General features: G+C 36.1%; 1 protein-coding gene and 1 long non-coding RNA gene across 2 annotated transcripts in view; one reads left to right on the forward strand and one right to left on the reverse strand.

The window, feature by feature from the left end:
* The window catches only part of LOC138742467 (uncharacterized), a 29,329-nt gene extending 28,586 nt beyond the window's left edge, over positions 1-743 (reverse strand). The window contains exon 1 of the long non-coding RNA XR_011344193.1: positions 696-743. This is a non-coding gene — a long non-coding RNA (uncharacterized lncRNA). The remainder of the gene's footprint in view (positions 1-695) is intronic.
* plch1 (phospholipase C, eta 1) overlaps positions 1-19,338 on the forward strand; it is a 67,930-nt gene that overhangs the window by 13,913 nt on the left and 34,679 nt on the right. Inside the window, exons 8-17 of the mRNA XM_069896908.1 lie at positions 520-613; positions 2,797-3,000; positions 4,473-4,593; positions 7,434-7,605; positions 9,762-9,869; positions 11,387-11,548; positions 14,391-14,474; positions 14,672-14,760; positions 16,416-16,513; positions 17,072-17,251. Of these exons, the coding sequence (XP_069753009.1) occupies positions 520-613; positions 2,797-3,000; positions 4,473-4,593; positions 7,434-7,605; positions 9,762-9,869; positions 11,387-11,548; positions 14,391-14,474; positions 14,672-14,760; positions 16,416-16,513; positions 17,072-17,251 (1,312 nt within the window). The remainder of the gene's footprint in view (positions 1-519; positions 614-2,796; positions 3,001-4,472; positions 4,594-7,433; positions 7,606-9,761; positions 9,870-11,386; positions 11,549-14,390; positions 14,475-14,671; positions 14,761-16,415; positions 16,514-17,071; positions 17,252-19,338) is intronic.

Genomic DNA, 19,338 nt, shown 5'->3' on the forward strand with positions numbered 1-19,338 from the left:
TGGCAATACACTGAATGCTATCAAATAAAGTTTATTACATTAGAAAAATATTAATATTAGGCTTTAAGGATTATCTTAAAAGAGGTTGAGAAATTCTGGGACTTTGAGCCCATCCGAAGGCATGCTCCTATTGATGAAACAATTAAGTTTGAGGTGTACGAAAAGACCAAAATAAAATTATAAGGTTTTTCAGAGATGAGGAAGAACAAATTGTTTATAAACAATAATGAGAATTTTAAAATCAGGGCATTTCTTAAGTTGTGTAAAGTCAGCAAGCTTGGAGTAATTGATGAATGTTCTTTAATGGGACTTGGTGTAAGTTAGGGCAACAATGGCGTCTGAGTTTTATATTTTGTGTAATAAATTTTAATGGAAAATTTAAAAATAAATTTTAAGGTATTCAATTTGTATGAAATCAACATGTCTTGGGTATGAGATTTTGTTTACCACATTGCATTTTTCTCAAACCAATAGCAAAATCACATAAAAACACTAATTTTATATCTATTCTTCACATAGATGGATAATGTGACATTGGATTATTGTATGGATATAATAAGAAATTTTGAAGTCTCTCAGGCAAACAAGCAACAAAGTGTCTTGGGAGTTGAAGGTAATGGGGGCAAAACATATGTAATTGGTTGTACCATATTCAAGGAGTGACTGTCATATAGAAAGTAGAAATGGTTACTTACATGATAAAACAAAGTCCAAGTAATATCTGAACTCAGCATGTCATGAAATTTCTGTGGTAAAAGAAACAGAATATACATTTCAAATAAATGACTTTTCATCAGTACTTTATTAATTGAGTAGTTTAGCAAAAATGCACAACATAATGGATTTATGAAGCATTTTGCATCTTTTTATTGATATAAATAATTATTTCATGGCAATGGCTGAGATGACTAAGTTATATGGAACTTTTGCTATTAATATCCTGGACAGCCTAGACAGTGTTTCAGATTGAATAAAACTCTTCCAGAATCTGCAGACTACCAAGAAGTCAAAAATATATCAAAATAAATTATGGTTCTATTTTTGTTGGTCTATCCCACAAAACTAAGAAAAAATAACACACTTCTGAGTGATAAGTATAGCTGAGGAATGATAGTGTCACCAGCTGAGTTGTTAATGGGCTGAGCATCAAAACCAAAGATTTGGATTCAATGAAGCAATCAGAATTTGCTCAAATTGGGACTTCCTGTTGTTTGTTTAACCTGCAGCAATTGCTCTCTGGGACCTTCTTTTTCCCTTGTATTTGGTAAGAGATACTTTGTGGAGCAAATTCCCGATCCAGTGGCAATCTATGAAAGTTCATGGTAATTTGGAGGAGATTATCTCTCTGCTTGGGTATTGATTTCTTATATTTAAACTTTTGATTTGAAGTATTCCACCTTTGATCAGATTTAACATTTTTTCTAAATAGTCAATATCTGGCTGATTCAAAAATCTTTAACAAATTGAACTAGTATAAAGATATCAAATAGTTCTACAAATCAGGATTTTAAAAATAAATAAAATGTAATTACATGTCAAAGGTTCTGTAAAGAACGTGTATTATTTCTCAATGTGTCATTAGTCTATTAGTGTATATGGAGTTATTTGTGTGGAATTAATGATTTCTGTGAGCAGAGCTAGTGGATGGAGAGTGCAAAACAATGCCACTTATTTCAGAAAACTTTTTATTTTGAAGGTAGATTTCTCTAGAATTTCCACATAGCTGATGGATTAACCAAACTTTTCTGGTATTAAGAATTTGGAGTGAGAAGAAAATTTTATTCATAATATTTATTTCCTTAATTTTATAATAATCATTGCACTTCAAGGGTGCCTAACAAGATGCAAAAACTTTAGGACAGCCTGAGTTTCAGACTAGTATATTATAAATATCATTTAATTGTATTCTCGCAATGGCGGTTGTTTTAATTGACCATGTATATTTTATTGAAGCATCCTAATTGTTCTTCAATATTTTGGTTTATCATGGGCTAGAAGTATTACAAGACTTATTACAATTACTCAAGAACATTAGGCAAAAGCTGCAAGAAATACAAAGTGAAAATTAGCACAAGGTATTAAAGGATAGTGAGATTGAAATTGGCAGTTCTTCAAGGACCATTTTTATTCTTATGTTTATGTCATACAAAATCAAGAAACCAAATCATATTTGATGCACTGTATACTTTATAAAGATACCCAGAAAATTTTAACTTTTAAAAGTGAATTGTAATATTCTCAGGTCTCTGATTAGTAGTTTTAAAATTTAACTTTTTATTTACCATTGTTTATACTGTAGAAAAGCAGAGCTAAAACAGAGTTTTATATCATTAAAAAGACCTTTTAGGGCCATTTGAAATTGCATTCTGACAAAACAAAATACAAGACCTGGAATTTTGACAGTATTATTGGATATTTTCTTGTTCAAAATCCTTCCTGAGCATGGACATTTGCTTCCACCCTCCCCCCATCCATTCATATATTGCATTATCCAGCTCTCTGAATTGAATAATATATTTTCAAAAGATCAATGAATTTAAAAGTGTGCATTACAGTGTCAAATTATTTTAAGTTATTCTATGCTGTACTTCATGTCGTATCAGATCCAGCAAAATAATGAACAGCATGAAGCTTTCATATCATAATATTACACCCTAGTTGTGCTTTTCAAATAAATGCTTATTTAACAGTAGTTTTTAGGCCCAAAAGTAAATATTCTGTTTTGATAACTAAAATATAAGGGTTTTAAGCAAAACTTGCTTTTATCCAGTTTACTAATTCTCCTTTTACATCTAGGTTTTACTAACTTCATGCGCAGTCCTGCATGTGATATATTTAACCCTTTGCACAAAGAAGTAAATCAGGATATGGATCAGCCCCTGTGCAACTACTTTATTGCTTCATCGCACAACACTTACTTGACAGGGGATCAACTCCTTTCTCAATCCAAAGTGGATATGTATTCCTGGGTGCTTCAGGCTGGTTGCCGTTCTGTGGAAGGTAGTTATATAGTGTCTGCTTCAAATGATACATGCTGGCAAGAGCAGTAAAGCCATCAGTTTCCTTCCTCAGCCCCCCAACAGGTGCTGCATTCTTCATGGATGGGTTCTGTCTCACCTCTGATTCATCATAGAACTAATCACCAGCTCTGTACTCATTAAAAATGGTTTTAATGAGATAGTATTTCATCTTATTTTATAAATTATGCAAATTGGGCATAAGGTATTAAAGGATAGTGAGATTGGAAAAGAGATTGAGAAGTGAACTAGTTGAATTTCTTTGGATTCCAAAAGAACTAAATAGTGTATGCTGCAATAAATTATTTCACTTTAGCCAGAAGTTAGAATTGATGTGGCGTGCTCATGAGGGTAGGTAAGTACAAAACATAATGAAGTAACTATTTCAGATGATGAATAGTCAATTTGTAAAAATGATTTCTCAGAGATCTTGATTGTTAGCTTTAGATTCATTGAATACAATTGGACAGAATTAATTTAGAAAACAACATTCCAAGTGACATTATAAGGAAAACTTGCAACACAAAAGAGTGAGTGCAACAATTAGAGCTGGAAAGGATGACTTCGGACGTGGTTCCAAGTTCCTCACCACTTACTTTCCTCACCTCCCTTTTGTTTGAGATACCATGATCAATCATCCCCTTTTTTAAAATCTTTTTACGTGCACTTTGTACCATTCTCTATTTTTATCAGAATTCTTTCTGATTTGTAGGTTCTTCTTTGGTTCTGATGTTAAGAAATTATTAATCATTCTACTACTGTGGTCGTGTTTTGAACATCAAATCTAATGCAAAGTAAGAGATATTTTCCCAAATTTGTTTTCAATTTCATCTTTCCCTTCTTCAACACCATGCTCTGATTCTATTTTATCCACTTTTTCTCTGCTGTGCTGTATTCTCGCCCACATTTTATTTTTGATGGCCAACATTCCACTCACATAACTTAGTTTGTGTATCTGATTGTATAATCCCTCGAATGACTTCATTGCTCCTTGTCCTTTGGTATAACCTGTGAATCTGACCAATATGCATCAGTTTTCTAATCCAAGTCACTGAATATCTTAGAGGACCACTTAATCTAACACTGCTGCATTGTGTCCTTTATCTCTCTTGCTTGATTCTATATAAGGGGTTGGTTGTCATTTCTCTTTATGTCAATATATATTTGAGGCAGAATTTAAAAAAAAGTTTCAATATCATTGAACAATAATTAAATTTTGTTTTATGAAGACATTCTGAGTTTTATAAATATTTGTCTTCAATTTCAAACTTAATTGCTTCATTAATATTTTGAAATACAAATATACTTGTAATATTTCCAATATTTTGTTACCTTAAATTTAAAGAAAAATAGAGCATTACATTTTTTTTTAGTTTTCCCAATATTTTTCTGAACCAACTGTGTTGAGCTTTTATTTAATCTCTTCCCTTCAATGTCATTTTCACTTTATTTCAGTTGATTGTTGGGATGGTCCCGAAGGGGAGCCAATTGTACAGCATGGCTATACATTCACCTCCAAGGTCCTCTTCCGAGATGTTATTGCAACCATCAACAAATATGCTTTTATAAAAAATGAGTGAGTGTTATTCTTTATTATTGAAAATTATCAGATAATTATTGAATTGTGTGTCTGCTGTATATTTTTAGTAATGTTCACAAAATACATCGATCACAATTTCTTATCTGATGGTTATGATTCATCGATGGGTGTAGACAGAATTTACTAATACAGTAGAATCTCCATTATTTGGAATTCAATCAACCAGAAACTCAAACGACCATCAAAAAAAAAATCAAGGAAATAATTAAATAGAAATTTAACTAAATTGGACATGCACAGGTTTGGCCTGCTGAACACTCAATCCCCCTCAATGTGCATGCATTTTTTTCGCTGTGGCCATTTGCATAGTGGGAATTACCTGATAAAAGTGAACTTTATATAATTAAAGACTAGAATTTTTTTTTCAAATTACTTACTATTTTGCATTGGCTTTTTTAAATGGTATCTTCTTAATGCAGGTCCATTAGACATTGGAAGAGTGAGTCTCAGTCAGTTGGAAAATTCGCACATCCAACATTCATGATCCCTGTGGTGCCAGATAATGGGGATTCTACAGTACATTTCCCCATATCCGAAAAGCTTGGCACCGTACATTTTTCAATCATTAGGTTTTATCAGTTATTGGTACAATGCAGCTCAGTAGCATCAGCAGGTGTTAAACTACAACAAAAAACCACAGCAAGCTTTTTGAGTATGAAATAATATTTAATACGTACCAAGAAAAACAACTTGATCTCTGCTTATAAAATAAGATAAATGCAGGACCAAACACAAGAAATTCTCCTCGATGGCTTTTTTTTTTGCAACTACATCTTTGAACAGTACACGAGAGCTCCATTGTTATCAAAATGGCGCCAACAGAGCATCAGAGCCCCAAGTCGGGTGATAAATTTTTTTCAACTTTTGACATCATGTCGGCGCCGCAAAATAAGTTCGGTTAATGAAACATCGGATAAGGGGAAACAAAGGGGATGCTATACTGTACAATGGCCTGACACCTGAATTTCACTGGAGAAAACCAATTTCCAGCGAAAGTTTGTCAATGAACCAATGTGAATAAGTATTAGGATAGAGAGAGAAATGAATAATGATCAGATATTTGACAAGCACTGTGAAAAATAGGATCAATTTGTTATGTGGTGGAAATGCTTGTTGTAGTTAATTATTGTTCCATGATATTGAAACTGAAGACAAAATAAGTGACTCAGTGACATTATGAGCATTTCCACTTTTAACAATCAATTCACTTATCTTGTATGACGCATCAAGACTCTTTTCTAATTTCTGTGATGTTTCAGTAATCATCTGTTTGAGTGTTGGGCCTCCTCTCGAAATTATCTTGAGTATGTATGGTCTCCAAAAATTGTTTCAGATTGCTTGGCCTCATGCTTTTGTTTGAAAATGTATTCAAACAAATCAAATACATGGACAGAGATGGGTTTGGTGGAGATGTAATGAAACAGTATGATAGGTATTCCACGAATTACTGTTGATACTTTTTGTTGAGGAACACATTGGTAAAATTATTTCTGAATGTAACAAAAATCAACTATTACAAGATGAAAGCACTTCTTACAAGGGTTAGCTCAAAAGTCAGATTAAATTGTATGGAAAATAATGAACAATACATACCTTCAATAAAAACTGGCAGAAGGAGACATGCATTCACTACCCATCATGGAAACTCAATGCTTGCAGACATGAGAAATATGGAGCCAAACCTTCCTGGAATTGAAAGTGATAGAACAAAAGAGGAAAACGATGTGGAAGGCGATTCATAGCCAAAGCTGGTTCCATTATCAGTCAAGCGCAATCATGTTGAAGCAAGGAACACTCTGAAAACATTGTTAATTTTCCTCATTTTCTATGTCATCCTAGGCTGTCTCCAAACGTCTCCAACCTTGAAAAATATTCTCTCATTGCATGGCAACTATACAGCAAATCTGAAGAGCAAAGTTCTTTCCTTCTCCAAAATATGATGGAACCATTAATTTTCCATGCTCTCTATATGCCTCTTGGGACCCCCTTTTTTATGTTTCAGTCCATGGCCCCCCTTAAATATATGTCCCCATAATGAGAACGCCTGAGTTAGATCATAAGCGGGTGAGAATTCATAGTATAACATTTTCTTTCAATGTATACTATTGTCATCAGCTGAAGTAGCCTAATTAGTTCCATCAATAAATATGAAGGCCATATATGATTTAATTTAAATGTAAATTTAAACATACAGCACAGTAACAGGCCCTTTCAGCCCACAAGCCTATCCTACCCAATTAGTTTAATAGTTATCTATGGCCTGAAACTTTTGTCAGTCTGCTGCAGGAGTGATTTGAAAGAAGGTGGAGTGTTGCAGGGAACAAAAATCAACACCAGCTGCCAGTATTCGGAGTTGAGAATTTGGTCTGTTCGTAGTGTTTCCTTTCGCTTATGCTTTTGCCCTTCTTCTAAATTCACTAGCTGTTGAGGCTTGACAAAGCCAAAAATTGTTTTGTGGTCTCGAGCTATCCAAAGCTTGTTGAACCTTGGGAGTCCAAGTTACTTTTGTTAATTTCTCAGATTTGTACAAATTTAATTTGCCTGCAGTTTTTTTTTTAATTTGCACCTTGCTGATGCAAATTGTTAATGTCCTGCAAAAATTGGACATGGAGAACAATTTTCAAACATTGATTGTTTTTCTAGCATGATGGAACTAAGATTGGAACATCTGGTTCATAAGAATATATATATTTCTGTTTAGTTTTCTACTAAATGTTCAAAAAGGTTCTTTAGAAGAAATGTTGATAAACAAAGCTAACCCCAGCCAAACCTTAGTTTGAGACTTTGCTGTTATTTGTTGATTTTTTTTTCTCCAGGTATCCTGTTATTCTGTCTATTGAGAACCACTGTAGCATCCAGCAGCAGAAAAAAATTGTCCGGTATTTGAAAGATATCCTTGGGAATAAACTAGAGCTATCCCATGTTAAAAGTCATGGAAAACAACAATTTCCTACTCCTCAAAGACTAAAGGGAAAAATTCTTATAAAGGTAATAGTTTCATCCTGTGACCTTTCAGAGCATTTGTTTTAATTTCATCATGGAGAAGGTTTGTCGATGATGAGATTAGGTGTATTGCTCTACATTTACTTTAAAACAAAGTTTGCAAAGCTCGGAAAACTTGAAAGAAAAGTGTAGAATGGGAACTGATGTATTGATTTGTATCAAAATGAATGTCAATTGGAAACAATAAAAAGCAATAAGAAGTACATTCATCTTTGATATTAATGTTAAGTAGGTGCAAGAATATCTTCACATCTTGCAATTGTCTTGACATAAATACATGTAAAATGTTTTACAAATCAAGGATCTTTCAAGCAAACAATATTGAGAGATAATTTTGAAGTTAAATAAGGTTCATGAGATTGCTTACTTAAATGCAAAATGCACAGACCATTCTTACTCCGATCATTGTGTATCTAAGAGAATAACCAAGATAAACCTGATGTTTGTTTTATATGTATGGTTTATCATAAGATTCAGAGCTCAAGAGCAAGAGTGCTTTCACAAGGCCGATGCACTACTTCTTAAGATGATAAAGGAGCAAGATTAATCAATGCATTGGTCTTAAAGTGGGGTTGTGGTCAAAAACACCCCTGACTCAGAATGATTTTATGCCATGGACAATAGATTACAAGATCCTAGACACCTGGTGCCAGAAAGGGATCAGGTGTATCAAGGACTGTGATGAGCGGGGGCAGCTTATGTCATTTAAACAATGTAAAAATAAATATGATTTGTAAAACGGGGGATTCTTTTGCTATCTTTAGTTATGGTCTTTTTTAAAGCTAGATATTTACCCTCTTCCGGCGGAGCTTGGATGAGGTCGTCTACGCGGATGGCAGTATCCTGGGGGAGAGAACTAACAACATAGAAATACCTCATTGAATCAGAAGTGATTTGCTTAATCTGGAACTGGACCTCTGCTTGGCCGAACCAGGTGCAGGGCCGGTTAGTCCAGAGAGTCAGCAGCTTTAGCGCTATGGTGTCTTCTGCTGTGAGGTTCATTTAATTGAGTCTTCATGGCAGGGAGATTCGTCAGGGTCACCACTGTAGCATGTTGTGCTTCGTCCATCCGTCCATCTTAATTAGGATGAGTCATGAAAATTTAAAGACCCGGAGGCCGGCAGTTGTCTCCCAACAAATCCTACAATCTCTGTTTTTTCGTCGAGTTTACTTTTTCATAAGAATTTTTTATGTGTAATTGTTTTGTTTTACTTTTTGATCTTTATGTCCCTAATATGACTGGAAGGTAAAGGGACACTGTAGCACGTTGTGAGAGAGCGACTGTACAGTCTGGAGATGCAGGCTGCTAGCTCAGGTATCACAACGGACTATTTATTTAAAACACATACACTTGCTTATTAGGCCAAGAGTCGGACCACACATATGTCCTGCTGCTTGCATCACGCCAACTTCTGGCTTGGACTGGAAGAGATGGATGTGCGCCACCACATATGCTGCGACTGCCCCACTGACCGAGCATAACAAGCAGGGCCGGTTCGTCCCGGCACACCTGTGCATTGCCACAGCACTTTAAAATGCCACAGGAATGAGGATGAGGACTAACTTATTGTTATGGTTTTTCTTTTTAGGGTAACTGTCTCTGGATATGTTAGTTAGGGTAAGGGAGGGGGGATGAGGGAGGGTGGAGTTGGAGTCAATGGTGAAGCTTGTATGGAATTGGAAAATATAGTGTGTTTTTATTATCATGGATTCTTATGGATTGTTGACACTGAGTTTGAAAAATTATAAATATTAAAAAACAATAAAGGAGATAAATTTTGGCTTCTACTCCACTTAGTCATGTAACCTTTGACTGCTCTAGAGTTCAATCTATTTCAGCCTTGAATATATTCAATTACATAGTCTCCACAATTTCCTGGAATTGAAAATTCCAAAGATTCACGACCTCTTGAAGAATGACATTTATTCTCATTCCACCTTCTGCAACTTTGTGCAAGATACTTTGGCGTGCACCTTATTTCTCAGCAATGAAAAATGTCAAATATAAACTTGTTTCAAAATAAAAATGTAATAAGCCAAATCCAATGTAATATAATATAAATAGTGTAAGAAAGAGGTAATTAGATTTGCTGATGACTGGAATTAATGAATGCAGATAATTAATTGATGATCTGTTTCAGGGGAAGAAACTCCCTGGTAACCTCAGCAGTGATGCAGAAGAGGGCGAGGTGTCTGATGAAGATAATGCTCATGAAATTGAAGAGGAGTGCAAACTAAAGCCAATTGATGTAACAGTTTATCCAATCATTTAGAAATCAAATGTAACGTTGATTTAGCCAAACTATTTGCATAAAGTGGCCAGGAATTTATGGTGAAAACGAAAACAAATATCTCACTGTTTTCCGTTGGTCTTACATAAAAAAAAACACACCCCTTGTGTGTGTGCAAAAATCCAGAAATGGCTGTATGTACAGTATACACCACTCTTCCACAGAGTGCTCTTTGCAAACAGCCAATACATGATTAATTTGACCTGAACTTCAAACCTTTTTAATGCACCATTTTTACTTTAATGACCCTTTGAAATTGTTTTATTTAATGATACACAACTGATGTCATAATTATTCTTGACATACTTCCTTTGTCCTCAAAATCTTATTTCAATAATAAAATTGAAAGCCTATATTTTTATTGTTTGCTTTGTGGATTTAAAATTTTCCGAATCCAAAGTGTTAAAGTCCCATATTTAACGTGCTAACAATATAATGATTTAAGTGTGACTTTTTGCCATACTTTCTACTTTTTTGGCTGCCTGTGAAAATTCCTTAACCTGGTTCACAGATCGCCCTACCACATTGCTGAATATCACAGACCCCATTTTGTAAAATAATGGTTTGTTTAAAAATTGTGAAACTTACTGAAATGCTGCCTTATGTAAACTCATTTGACCATAAAATGCCAGCTGTTAATTTAGGAAAATAATATATTTATCACTTTTTTTACTCTCGTTTTTCTTGGATGCCAAAAATCTGAACTGAAAATATTTCAACTCCTTAGTTAATATAGCCATGAGAGTGTTTTTTTTGGTGTGTGAACTTTGACTTTTCCACTTGAGATTTGTAACCTTGTATTTAGGAGCAATTATCTGCAAGGTAACGATTGATGTTTTGATGACATTTAGCTGTGATGATGTTGAAATGATTTTGTTTTTGACTAATGTGTACGAAAGGACAAAGCTGAATGAAACTTAGGGAAGTCAAATTAAGACTGATTTCTTCGAACAAGTTGCCTTCAATCACAATATATTCATACGAAAAGTTCTTTCATTTAACTTTGCTTTTCAGATATAGAAGACATGCTCCAAATTACTTCAATGGTATACATTAAATTGCTTGAAGTGCATGATGGCTAAAACATTAATTAAAATGATTCCAGCTTTTTCATTCAGCAGACTCCTGGAGAGAATGAATGCTGGCATTAGCAATTAAATATAGCATAACACACATATGCCATTCTTTAATAGAAATTTGAGGATTATCTTGTAACAGATTATGTTCTGACATGTCGTGAACAATATTTTCCTACATTATAAAAAAGAATCCTCATTTCTGATGTAGAGCAAGGTTATTCAATTTATTTTACCTTTTCAAACTTTCAACAATCCTTGGTCCAACATCCACGTTATATTACGTTGATTCTGCTTTAACCATTGTCTCTGGAAGGGTTACACTATCTCTTATCTCCATGGCTGTGTTGAAACTTCATTGATAAGATTTAATTTTCTGTTAATATATACTCATTACAGGGTAATTCTGCAAATCAGCATCAAATAGAATGTTTTATGAGGAAGAAACTGGATTTCTTACTGAAAGAGTCTCAGATCCAGGATAAGGAAAATTCGGATAGGAATACGTTCTGTGCACTTCTCAGGGCAACAGATAAGGGTCTAAATGATGATCTACAACAGGTAACATTTGCATAATTGCACATAACTTTCAATCTTTCATCCAGTTTTTTGCCCCATTGGTGCTAAACTTCAGATGGGGAGGAGGGAGAAAAAGAGTTCAGATAAGTCTTTGCTTTGGAATCGTCATGCATTTATTTTTCTAACAACTGTTCTCTTTTGAATATATATATACATTTCATAATTTCAAATGTTTTAATTTTTGTTTTATTCATTAAAAGCCTTTAAAGATAGTTAATTTTGACAATTTACTAATTGAAGTGAAGACTACTGTCCAACAATGCAGTGGCATCGCTCTTGCATCTCACACAAACTTCTGTGGGAGTGAAGTTAATTTTCAGAACTAATACAAAACTTTTTAACCAATATTGCACTCCAGGTAGAAGATTACCCAAATCTCAGAAGTTAGGCCTGCAGAATGTAAATAACATTTGCAATTGTACATGCTCAGAGGCCTAATACCAAGTTATTGTTAATGTTATCACTGAAGCATACAAGAAAATGGGTGTCACACTCAACATATGTAAGACAGCTGACCTTAACCAAAATGTCCCTGCTGCACCACATCACCATCATCTAATACAGTAAAATCCCAGATATCTGGCACCTGTGGGGATTGGTAGATGCTGGATAAGTGAATTTTATGGTTGCTTGAGATAGCTTGATTGGTGAACTAACAGCGAGGTGTGCCAATTTTAAACTTGCATTTATTTTACCTATTTACTTTCCACAATTTTTTTGCTGGTGCTGGTTGCATGAATTCTGGATAATGGAGGTTTTACTGTCATTAAGATTTAGAGTGAACCCAGAAAAATCATGACCACTTCCAATATCTTATGAGTCATCTCTTAGAAAAGGCAAGAATCCTCTCACCTCTGGGCCCTTCCCCCAGTTTCTTTGCCTCTTTAAATATATATAATATTACCTCTTCTTTTCGTTTAGATAAAGGGACCAGAACCTAAAAGAATGATTGATCATTTTTACCCATGGATGCTGTCTGACCTGATGAGTCCCTGCAGCAATTCTGTGTCTGCTCAAGATTCCAGCATCTGCAGCTTTTGTATTTCTAATCAAATTAATGGTAGTTTTGTGCATTGTCCCATTGTTACTGGATGTCCGTTCAGACTGCCTATTTCTCTCTGGACTCATATAGGCTTAAAAGCTCTCTCAAGTGGTGGTGGAAAATGGGCAGGAGTACTTATCATTTGTTTGCATTACCTGAAGACGCAACAATGAAGACGCTGTTTACATCCGGTACCGCACGGATGGCAGTCTCTTCAATCTGAGGCGCCTGCAAGCTCACACCAAGACACAAGAGCAAGTTGTCTGTGAACCACTCTTTGCAGACGATGCCGCTTTTGTTGCCCATTCAGAGCCAGCTCTTCAGCGCTTGACGTCCTGTTTTGCGGAAACTGACAAAATGTTTGGCCTGGAAGTCAGCCTGAAGAAAACTGAGGTCCTCCATCAGCCAGCTCCCCACCATGACTACCAGCCCCCCCATATCTCCATCGGGCACACAAAACTCAAAACGGTCAACCAGTTTACCTATCTCGGCTGCACCATTTCATCTGATGGAAGGATCGACAACGAGATAGACAACAGACACGCCAAGGCAAATAGCGCCTTTGGAAGACTACACAAAAGAGTCTGGAAAAACAACCAACTGAAAAACCTCACAAAGATTAGCGTATACAGAGCCGTTGTCATACCCACACTCCTGTTCGGCTCCGAATCATGGGTCTTCTACCGGCATCACCTACGGCTCCTAGAATGCTTCCACCAGCGTTGTCTCTGTTCCATCCTCAACATTCATTGGAGTGACTTCATCACCAACATCGAAGTACTCGAGATGGCAGAGGCCGACAGCATCGAATCCACGCTTCTGAAGATCAAACTGCGCTGGGTAGGTCACGTCTCCAGAATGGAGCACCATCGCCTTCCCAAGATCATGCTATATGGCGAGCTCTCCACTGGCCACCGAGACAGAGGGGCACCAAAGAAGAGGTACAAGGACTGCCTAAAGAAAGCTCTTGGTGCCTGCCACATTAACCATCGCCAGTGGGCTGATATCGCCTCAATCCGTGCATCTTGGCGCCTCACAGTTCGGCGGGCAGCAACCACCTTTGAAGAAGACCGCAGAGCCCACCTCACTGTCAAAAGGCAAAGGAAGAAAAACCCAACTCCCAACTCCAACAAACCAATTTTCCCTTGCAACCGCTGCAACCGTGTCTGCCTGTCCTGCATCGGACTTGTCAGCCACAAACAAGCCTGCAGCTGACGTGGATATTACCCCTCCATAAATCTTCATCCGTGAAGCCAAGCCAAAGAAAGATTACCTGCAGTTTTGCAGCATACTTAATTACTAATTCCTTTGATTATGGTAAAACTATGATGATCTTAATCAGTGATATAAATGCGTATGACCTGACTGATTTACATTCTATTCCATAACTCAGGTTAGAAAATGCAGAGTTGAGTGATGATAAATCAGTTTCTCAATAGTCCAAGACAGGCCATTGCTGTAAAGAATCACAGCACAATCAATTAAACAACTCTAAAACAGCTAAATGTGAATTAAGAAATTTCTTCTTTCAATTTCATGAATGAATCCCTGCAATTATGGTGAGCACGTGCTGTGTACAACACTGTGTGGCTATAGTTAGATAGTTTTGTATTTTTTGTCATTTTAAATTTAGACATACAGCACAGAAACAGGCCATTTTGGACCACGAGTCTGTGCCGCCCAAATTTCATCCAATTAACCTGTCCCCTGGTATGTTTCGAATGATCTTTGTTTCATCATATAAAATCTTGCTAATTTAAATTTCCTCTTTTACTCTTACAGAAATTACATGTTAAAGAAAATATGAGAGAAAGTGGGAAGAAACTTCACAGCCTTTCATTTATCAGCAACTTTTCAAAACAGAAGGTAGGATATTGCTGATTTTACTCAATTGGTAGAATATTTCAAGTCGAGGAAAATGTGAAAACTGAAGCATTTTACAATCGACTACTATAATTACTGAAATATTTAATGTGTAAAATGATGTGACAATATCATCAAAATCAAAAGTACTTGCAATTATATTAAAGTGTTAAATATGATTATCTCTTTTACTGGATCAGAAAAGTGCAAAGTCCAAACCAAAACTATACAATCCAAATGGTGAGGATCAGCAGAATTGTCCTGGTAAAGAAACTGGACTGGCCTCCAGGTTAGCAACCATGCAATTGTTTTCATACAAAGTGAACAATTATTAGTCCATGCATATAAGAATACTTCATAACAGTTTAAAAAAATATTTTATTTATTGAAAACCATGATGCATATATTCAAAAACATATACATTTAAAAACTTTTACAAATGTTTAATCATTCACTCATTTTTAAAAGCGCAATTGTTACTCGTTATTTTGTCAATGTATATTATTGCTTTAATTCTTTCCTTTGCATGTCTGAACACAAAATTAATTTTAATATTTATATTTATACTTTCATGTTTGATTAGTTATGCAGTACATATGTTGTCAGTTATATTACAATGGAGGAAAAATAAAAGTATTACTGAAAATGAAATTCTGAATACAAAAGCTCTACTCTACAAACTCTGAGACATTTACAACCCCTGGCCTTAACAGAGATGTTCATTTCATGATTCTTTTGTTGTCATGTCATAAAACGGATATAATATTACATAAAATTGCATTTAGTCTGCTGTATCACAGACAAAGATTCGCTATCAGCAGAAATTGGCCATTACAGTCAGAGAAAGAAAAGCAAAAGAGAGTCCCTTCAGAGTCACTGAGTGTCAGTGGATTCAGCTCCAGCGCTCCCACATCTTCCACAGCCACACAGACCAGTTCAAACCTGAGCTTCAGATCCAAAACTCTGACATGATCAGGAAGCCTTCAGTAACCAAGGCCTCTCGGGAGTCCTTCCTGCCCTGCCACCCTCTCGGATCCAGTCTCCAGCAGTCCACGGCCTTATTTAAGTCCTTCAACTCGATTGCCAACAGCCTGCGTGTGTTCCTTGCCTCAAGTCAGCAACTGCCTGCCACCTGTGTGTTCTTCAGCCACTGAGTCTCTTTCTGGTCTGCTGCTGTGGTCACCGTCCTTAGGGTTGTCTCCTCTGCTTCTCCTTCTCAAACAGTCAGGGGTGGGGGTGAGGATTGTTATTCACCTTGTTACTGGTACCCTGCACTTCCCTGGAGTCTGCAGCCCCTCAAGGCTGCACTTGCATTTTCTCACCCAGAAGTGCTGGCAATTTGGTAAGAGTATGGTCATGTCTTTAGGGATAAAGAGAAAGGAAGTATTTTAGGGGTGACATATGTTCTCTATCTCCCTGACAATTTCTTATGGGTTTTGCTTTATATATCTTTCGGCAGCTTTCTTAATTTTTCATACTTCCTTTCTGTTTCTCTTCAGATATACACTTAGGTACATTTGCCTTTTAATTTCTTTCATGATGCTCCTTTCTATGCCAGTATCACTTTTATCATTTTATTCTGATCTCGAAGGTATTTTTCCCCTCTTCCTTCTTCTGCCCATCTTTTAATGTTATTTTTCATCTACTCCATCCAGCCAATATCCAAAGTTTTGAGACAGAGTAAGAACACGATCTTTCTGGACATTTTGACATGCCACAGAGCATTACAGTTAATGAAATACACTTAAGTACAATGAAGTACAAGGCAGTTACGCTATCTGAAATATATTTAAGAATGATATTTCAGGGCCAGCTACAGCAATTTGACTTATAAATAGAATTATTCAAATTATTTGGTTTCCTTCTTCCTGGAAAGTGATAAGTTAGTTGTTATTTCAGCAGTCTTTACAAACATTGATAACTTATCATTGCATTTTTATGTAGGTTGGGCCATTGCAAAAAAACTATGAAACTCTATCGTGGTCTTTCTGACCTGGTTATATATACCAATTCGGTGACTTCTCAGGATCTCCTAGGAAAAGGTAGGGATATCTCGCAAACTAAATACATTTCAACATGGAATATCCCCTGAAATGGCAGCAAAACTTTCTTCAATAAAGCAGAAATTTCTGCTGAATGGTTTAAAATGTGGATTGAGTTACTTGTCCTTGTTCAGAAGCTCTTCTCTGCTGGAAGCAAATAATCTAGTTTTACCTCAGCTAAGATAGTTATTTACTGCTGCAACTTATTTGCAACTGGCAAGCTGGCAAAGAATTCAAAACTGATTAGAATATTTTTCAAAGTTTAAATTAAATCACAGCCATGTCAATAGTTTTGCATGGCACACTGTCTATAAACAGATGCCAAAAGTTTTGTTATCAATTCCCTTCCCTATTTTGTTAAGTGAATGTTTTGAGAGGGAGGTGGTAAGAAAATCAGTTGTAATATTATTACTCTACTGTGTTGCAATGCTCATAATGAGACCTGTTTTTTGAATTGTGTAAATTTGCACAAACACAAAATGGCTATGGTTATTGATGTCCTAATTTCACATAATATATTGTTGCTAATTTAAAACCAAAATCAATATTTTTCGACAGGTTCTACTGGGAAAATTTTATCCTTAAACGAGACACAGGCCCACCAACTTTTACATCAAAAGCCTGATCAATTTACTTGTTTTAACCAGAAACATCTTACCTGTGTCTATCCATCTGCCTTCAGAATAGACTCAAGCAATTTTAACCCACAAGAATACTGGAATGTTGGATGTCAGATGGGTAAGTATGCTATTGTTATATTGAATATCTTCAAAAGTAAACTTAATTGACTCAAAATCAAATTTCACCCTTTCTTGTTGCACTAAAAATATATGTAATGGAAAATTTGAAATTTTATTTACAGCATGGTAGAAGCCGAGTCTGCTCATTTAAACCTGTGCCACCCAATTATATTTAAATTAACCTAAACCACTGTACATTTTGGAGGGCAAGAGGAAACAGGAGCACCTGGGAAAACCACACAGACACGGGAAGAATGTGCAAACTTCTTACAAACAGTGGCGGATTCAAACCTAGGTCACTAGCTGACAAATTTTGTGGCACGGTTAGTGCGAGAGTATTACAGTGCCAGCGACCTGGGTTCAAATTCAACTATTAAGAGTTTGTACGTTCTCCCTGCATCTGCTTTGGGTTTTCCCTGGGTGCTCCAGTTTCCTCTCACCTTCCAAAATATATGGGGTTGTAGGTTAATTTGGGAGTAATTGGGTGGCATGGGTTTCAATAGCCAAAACCAGCTTCTACCATGCAATAAATAAAATTTAAAAATTTAGAAAAGAGAACATCATAAATCTTCATTCGGAAGTGCATAGCTGAAGGAGTGTCTTGACTACCAGTATTAGAAAAGCCCAGTAGATGGTGACTCAAGTAGACTTCTCCAACCATGAGAAATTCTTAGCCTGTGTTCTCCTCATCTGAGTGGAGAAAGCAAGTGGCCTGTCCAATTACCAGACAAATACAAAACAGAATATCTTTATGACGACAATAATGGTGTGTCCTTGTCCTGTTGCTTGAACAAAGGGAATTTGTAATCAAAAGAAAAAATTGTGAATGAGTATGTGTGGCAACTTACTGACAACACTTGTTCAGTAGGAGGTATTACCTGAGTATAGCTTCTTCTATAGGAGTCAGGGAATCCTGTCCCATGTGCATAGCCTTCCTGTTATTCATTGCTCTCTTTGTCTTCGTGAAGATGATGAAGTTAGCTTTGGTGGACCTTGCTTCCTCCTCCACCATATAGTGGAATTTTTCCAGCTGCTTGGGCATCGTGTTTACTGTGCCTTGAATACAGTTTAATAATGAGATGTGTTGAAAAGTTTCATTTATGAGTATCACTGCAGAAAACCTTCACTGAGCTCTGACTGAGGCTTGTAAGAAAACCAGGAAGATTAATGCACTCCAACCTCCATTTATGCTGACACTTCAAGTAGGATTACGATTTATGCTTTCTTTTTTTTTAAATCACATCAGAGACGAACACTGCTGCCTGGCTGATCTCATCTTGTCTCTATCAGTCAAGTTCTTGGACAGTGTCAAAGTTAAAGTAGCAACTAGCAGACTGTTGAGGGCACTGTCGATCAAAAAAAAGATCCACTAAGTTAAAAAGCAGAACTGCTGAGTAGCAAAAGGACATAAAGAGTCAGATCCACTCAATGTACTTTAAACTACATTGTACTTGATCAATTAACAACAAATTTGGCAGATTTCAATTTTGTGTGGCAAACATACTGTCAGGTAAACATGTCTATCAGGTAAGTTATATAATTTCTTTAAAAGCAATGTCTTGCCTTTGAATTTGTCTTAAATCAATGGTGGCCAGGAAGTATTTGTCAACAAAACAGGCCACTGAATCTGAATAGGAGTGCCAAGTGATCAACAGGTTAGGGTGGAAAATATTGATGGATCATTGGCAAAGCTGCGGCAAGGTCAGAAATTGTCCAAGCAAATGATAAACGAAATAGCATGTCAGTATTGGAAGTTTCTCCTTCCTTTCCCTTGTCCTCTGTCTCAAAGCAACCAGAAAGACACTAAAAATGATAAAGAGAAAAAATTATTTTTTGCAGGAAGCATGATGTGAGATTTAACTGCAAATCGTTGTCACATGCAAACATTTATTTTGAAACTGAGATGAATTGAATTTAATGATATACTAGTCAATGCACTCTGCTATATCTGCCCTACTGCAGATTTTGGCTGAAAACATTTCAAAGGGAAGAGATAAATTCGAGAGGGTGGCCATCAGTAATCTCCACAGCAAATGTAGGGCAATCAAATATGCTGTGGCGAACAGATAAAAGGAGGTCAAAATC

This window comes from Narcine bancroftii, chromosome 9, assembly GCF_036971445.1.
Source record: "Narcine bancroftii isolate sNarBan1 chromosome 9, sNarBan1.hap1, whole genome shotgun sequence".
Taxonomy (NCBI): Eukaryota; Metazoa; Chordata; class Chondrichthyes; order Torpediniformes; family Narcinidae; genus Narcine; species Narcine bancroftii.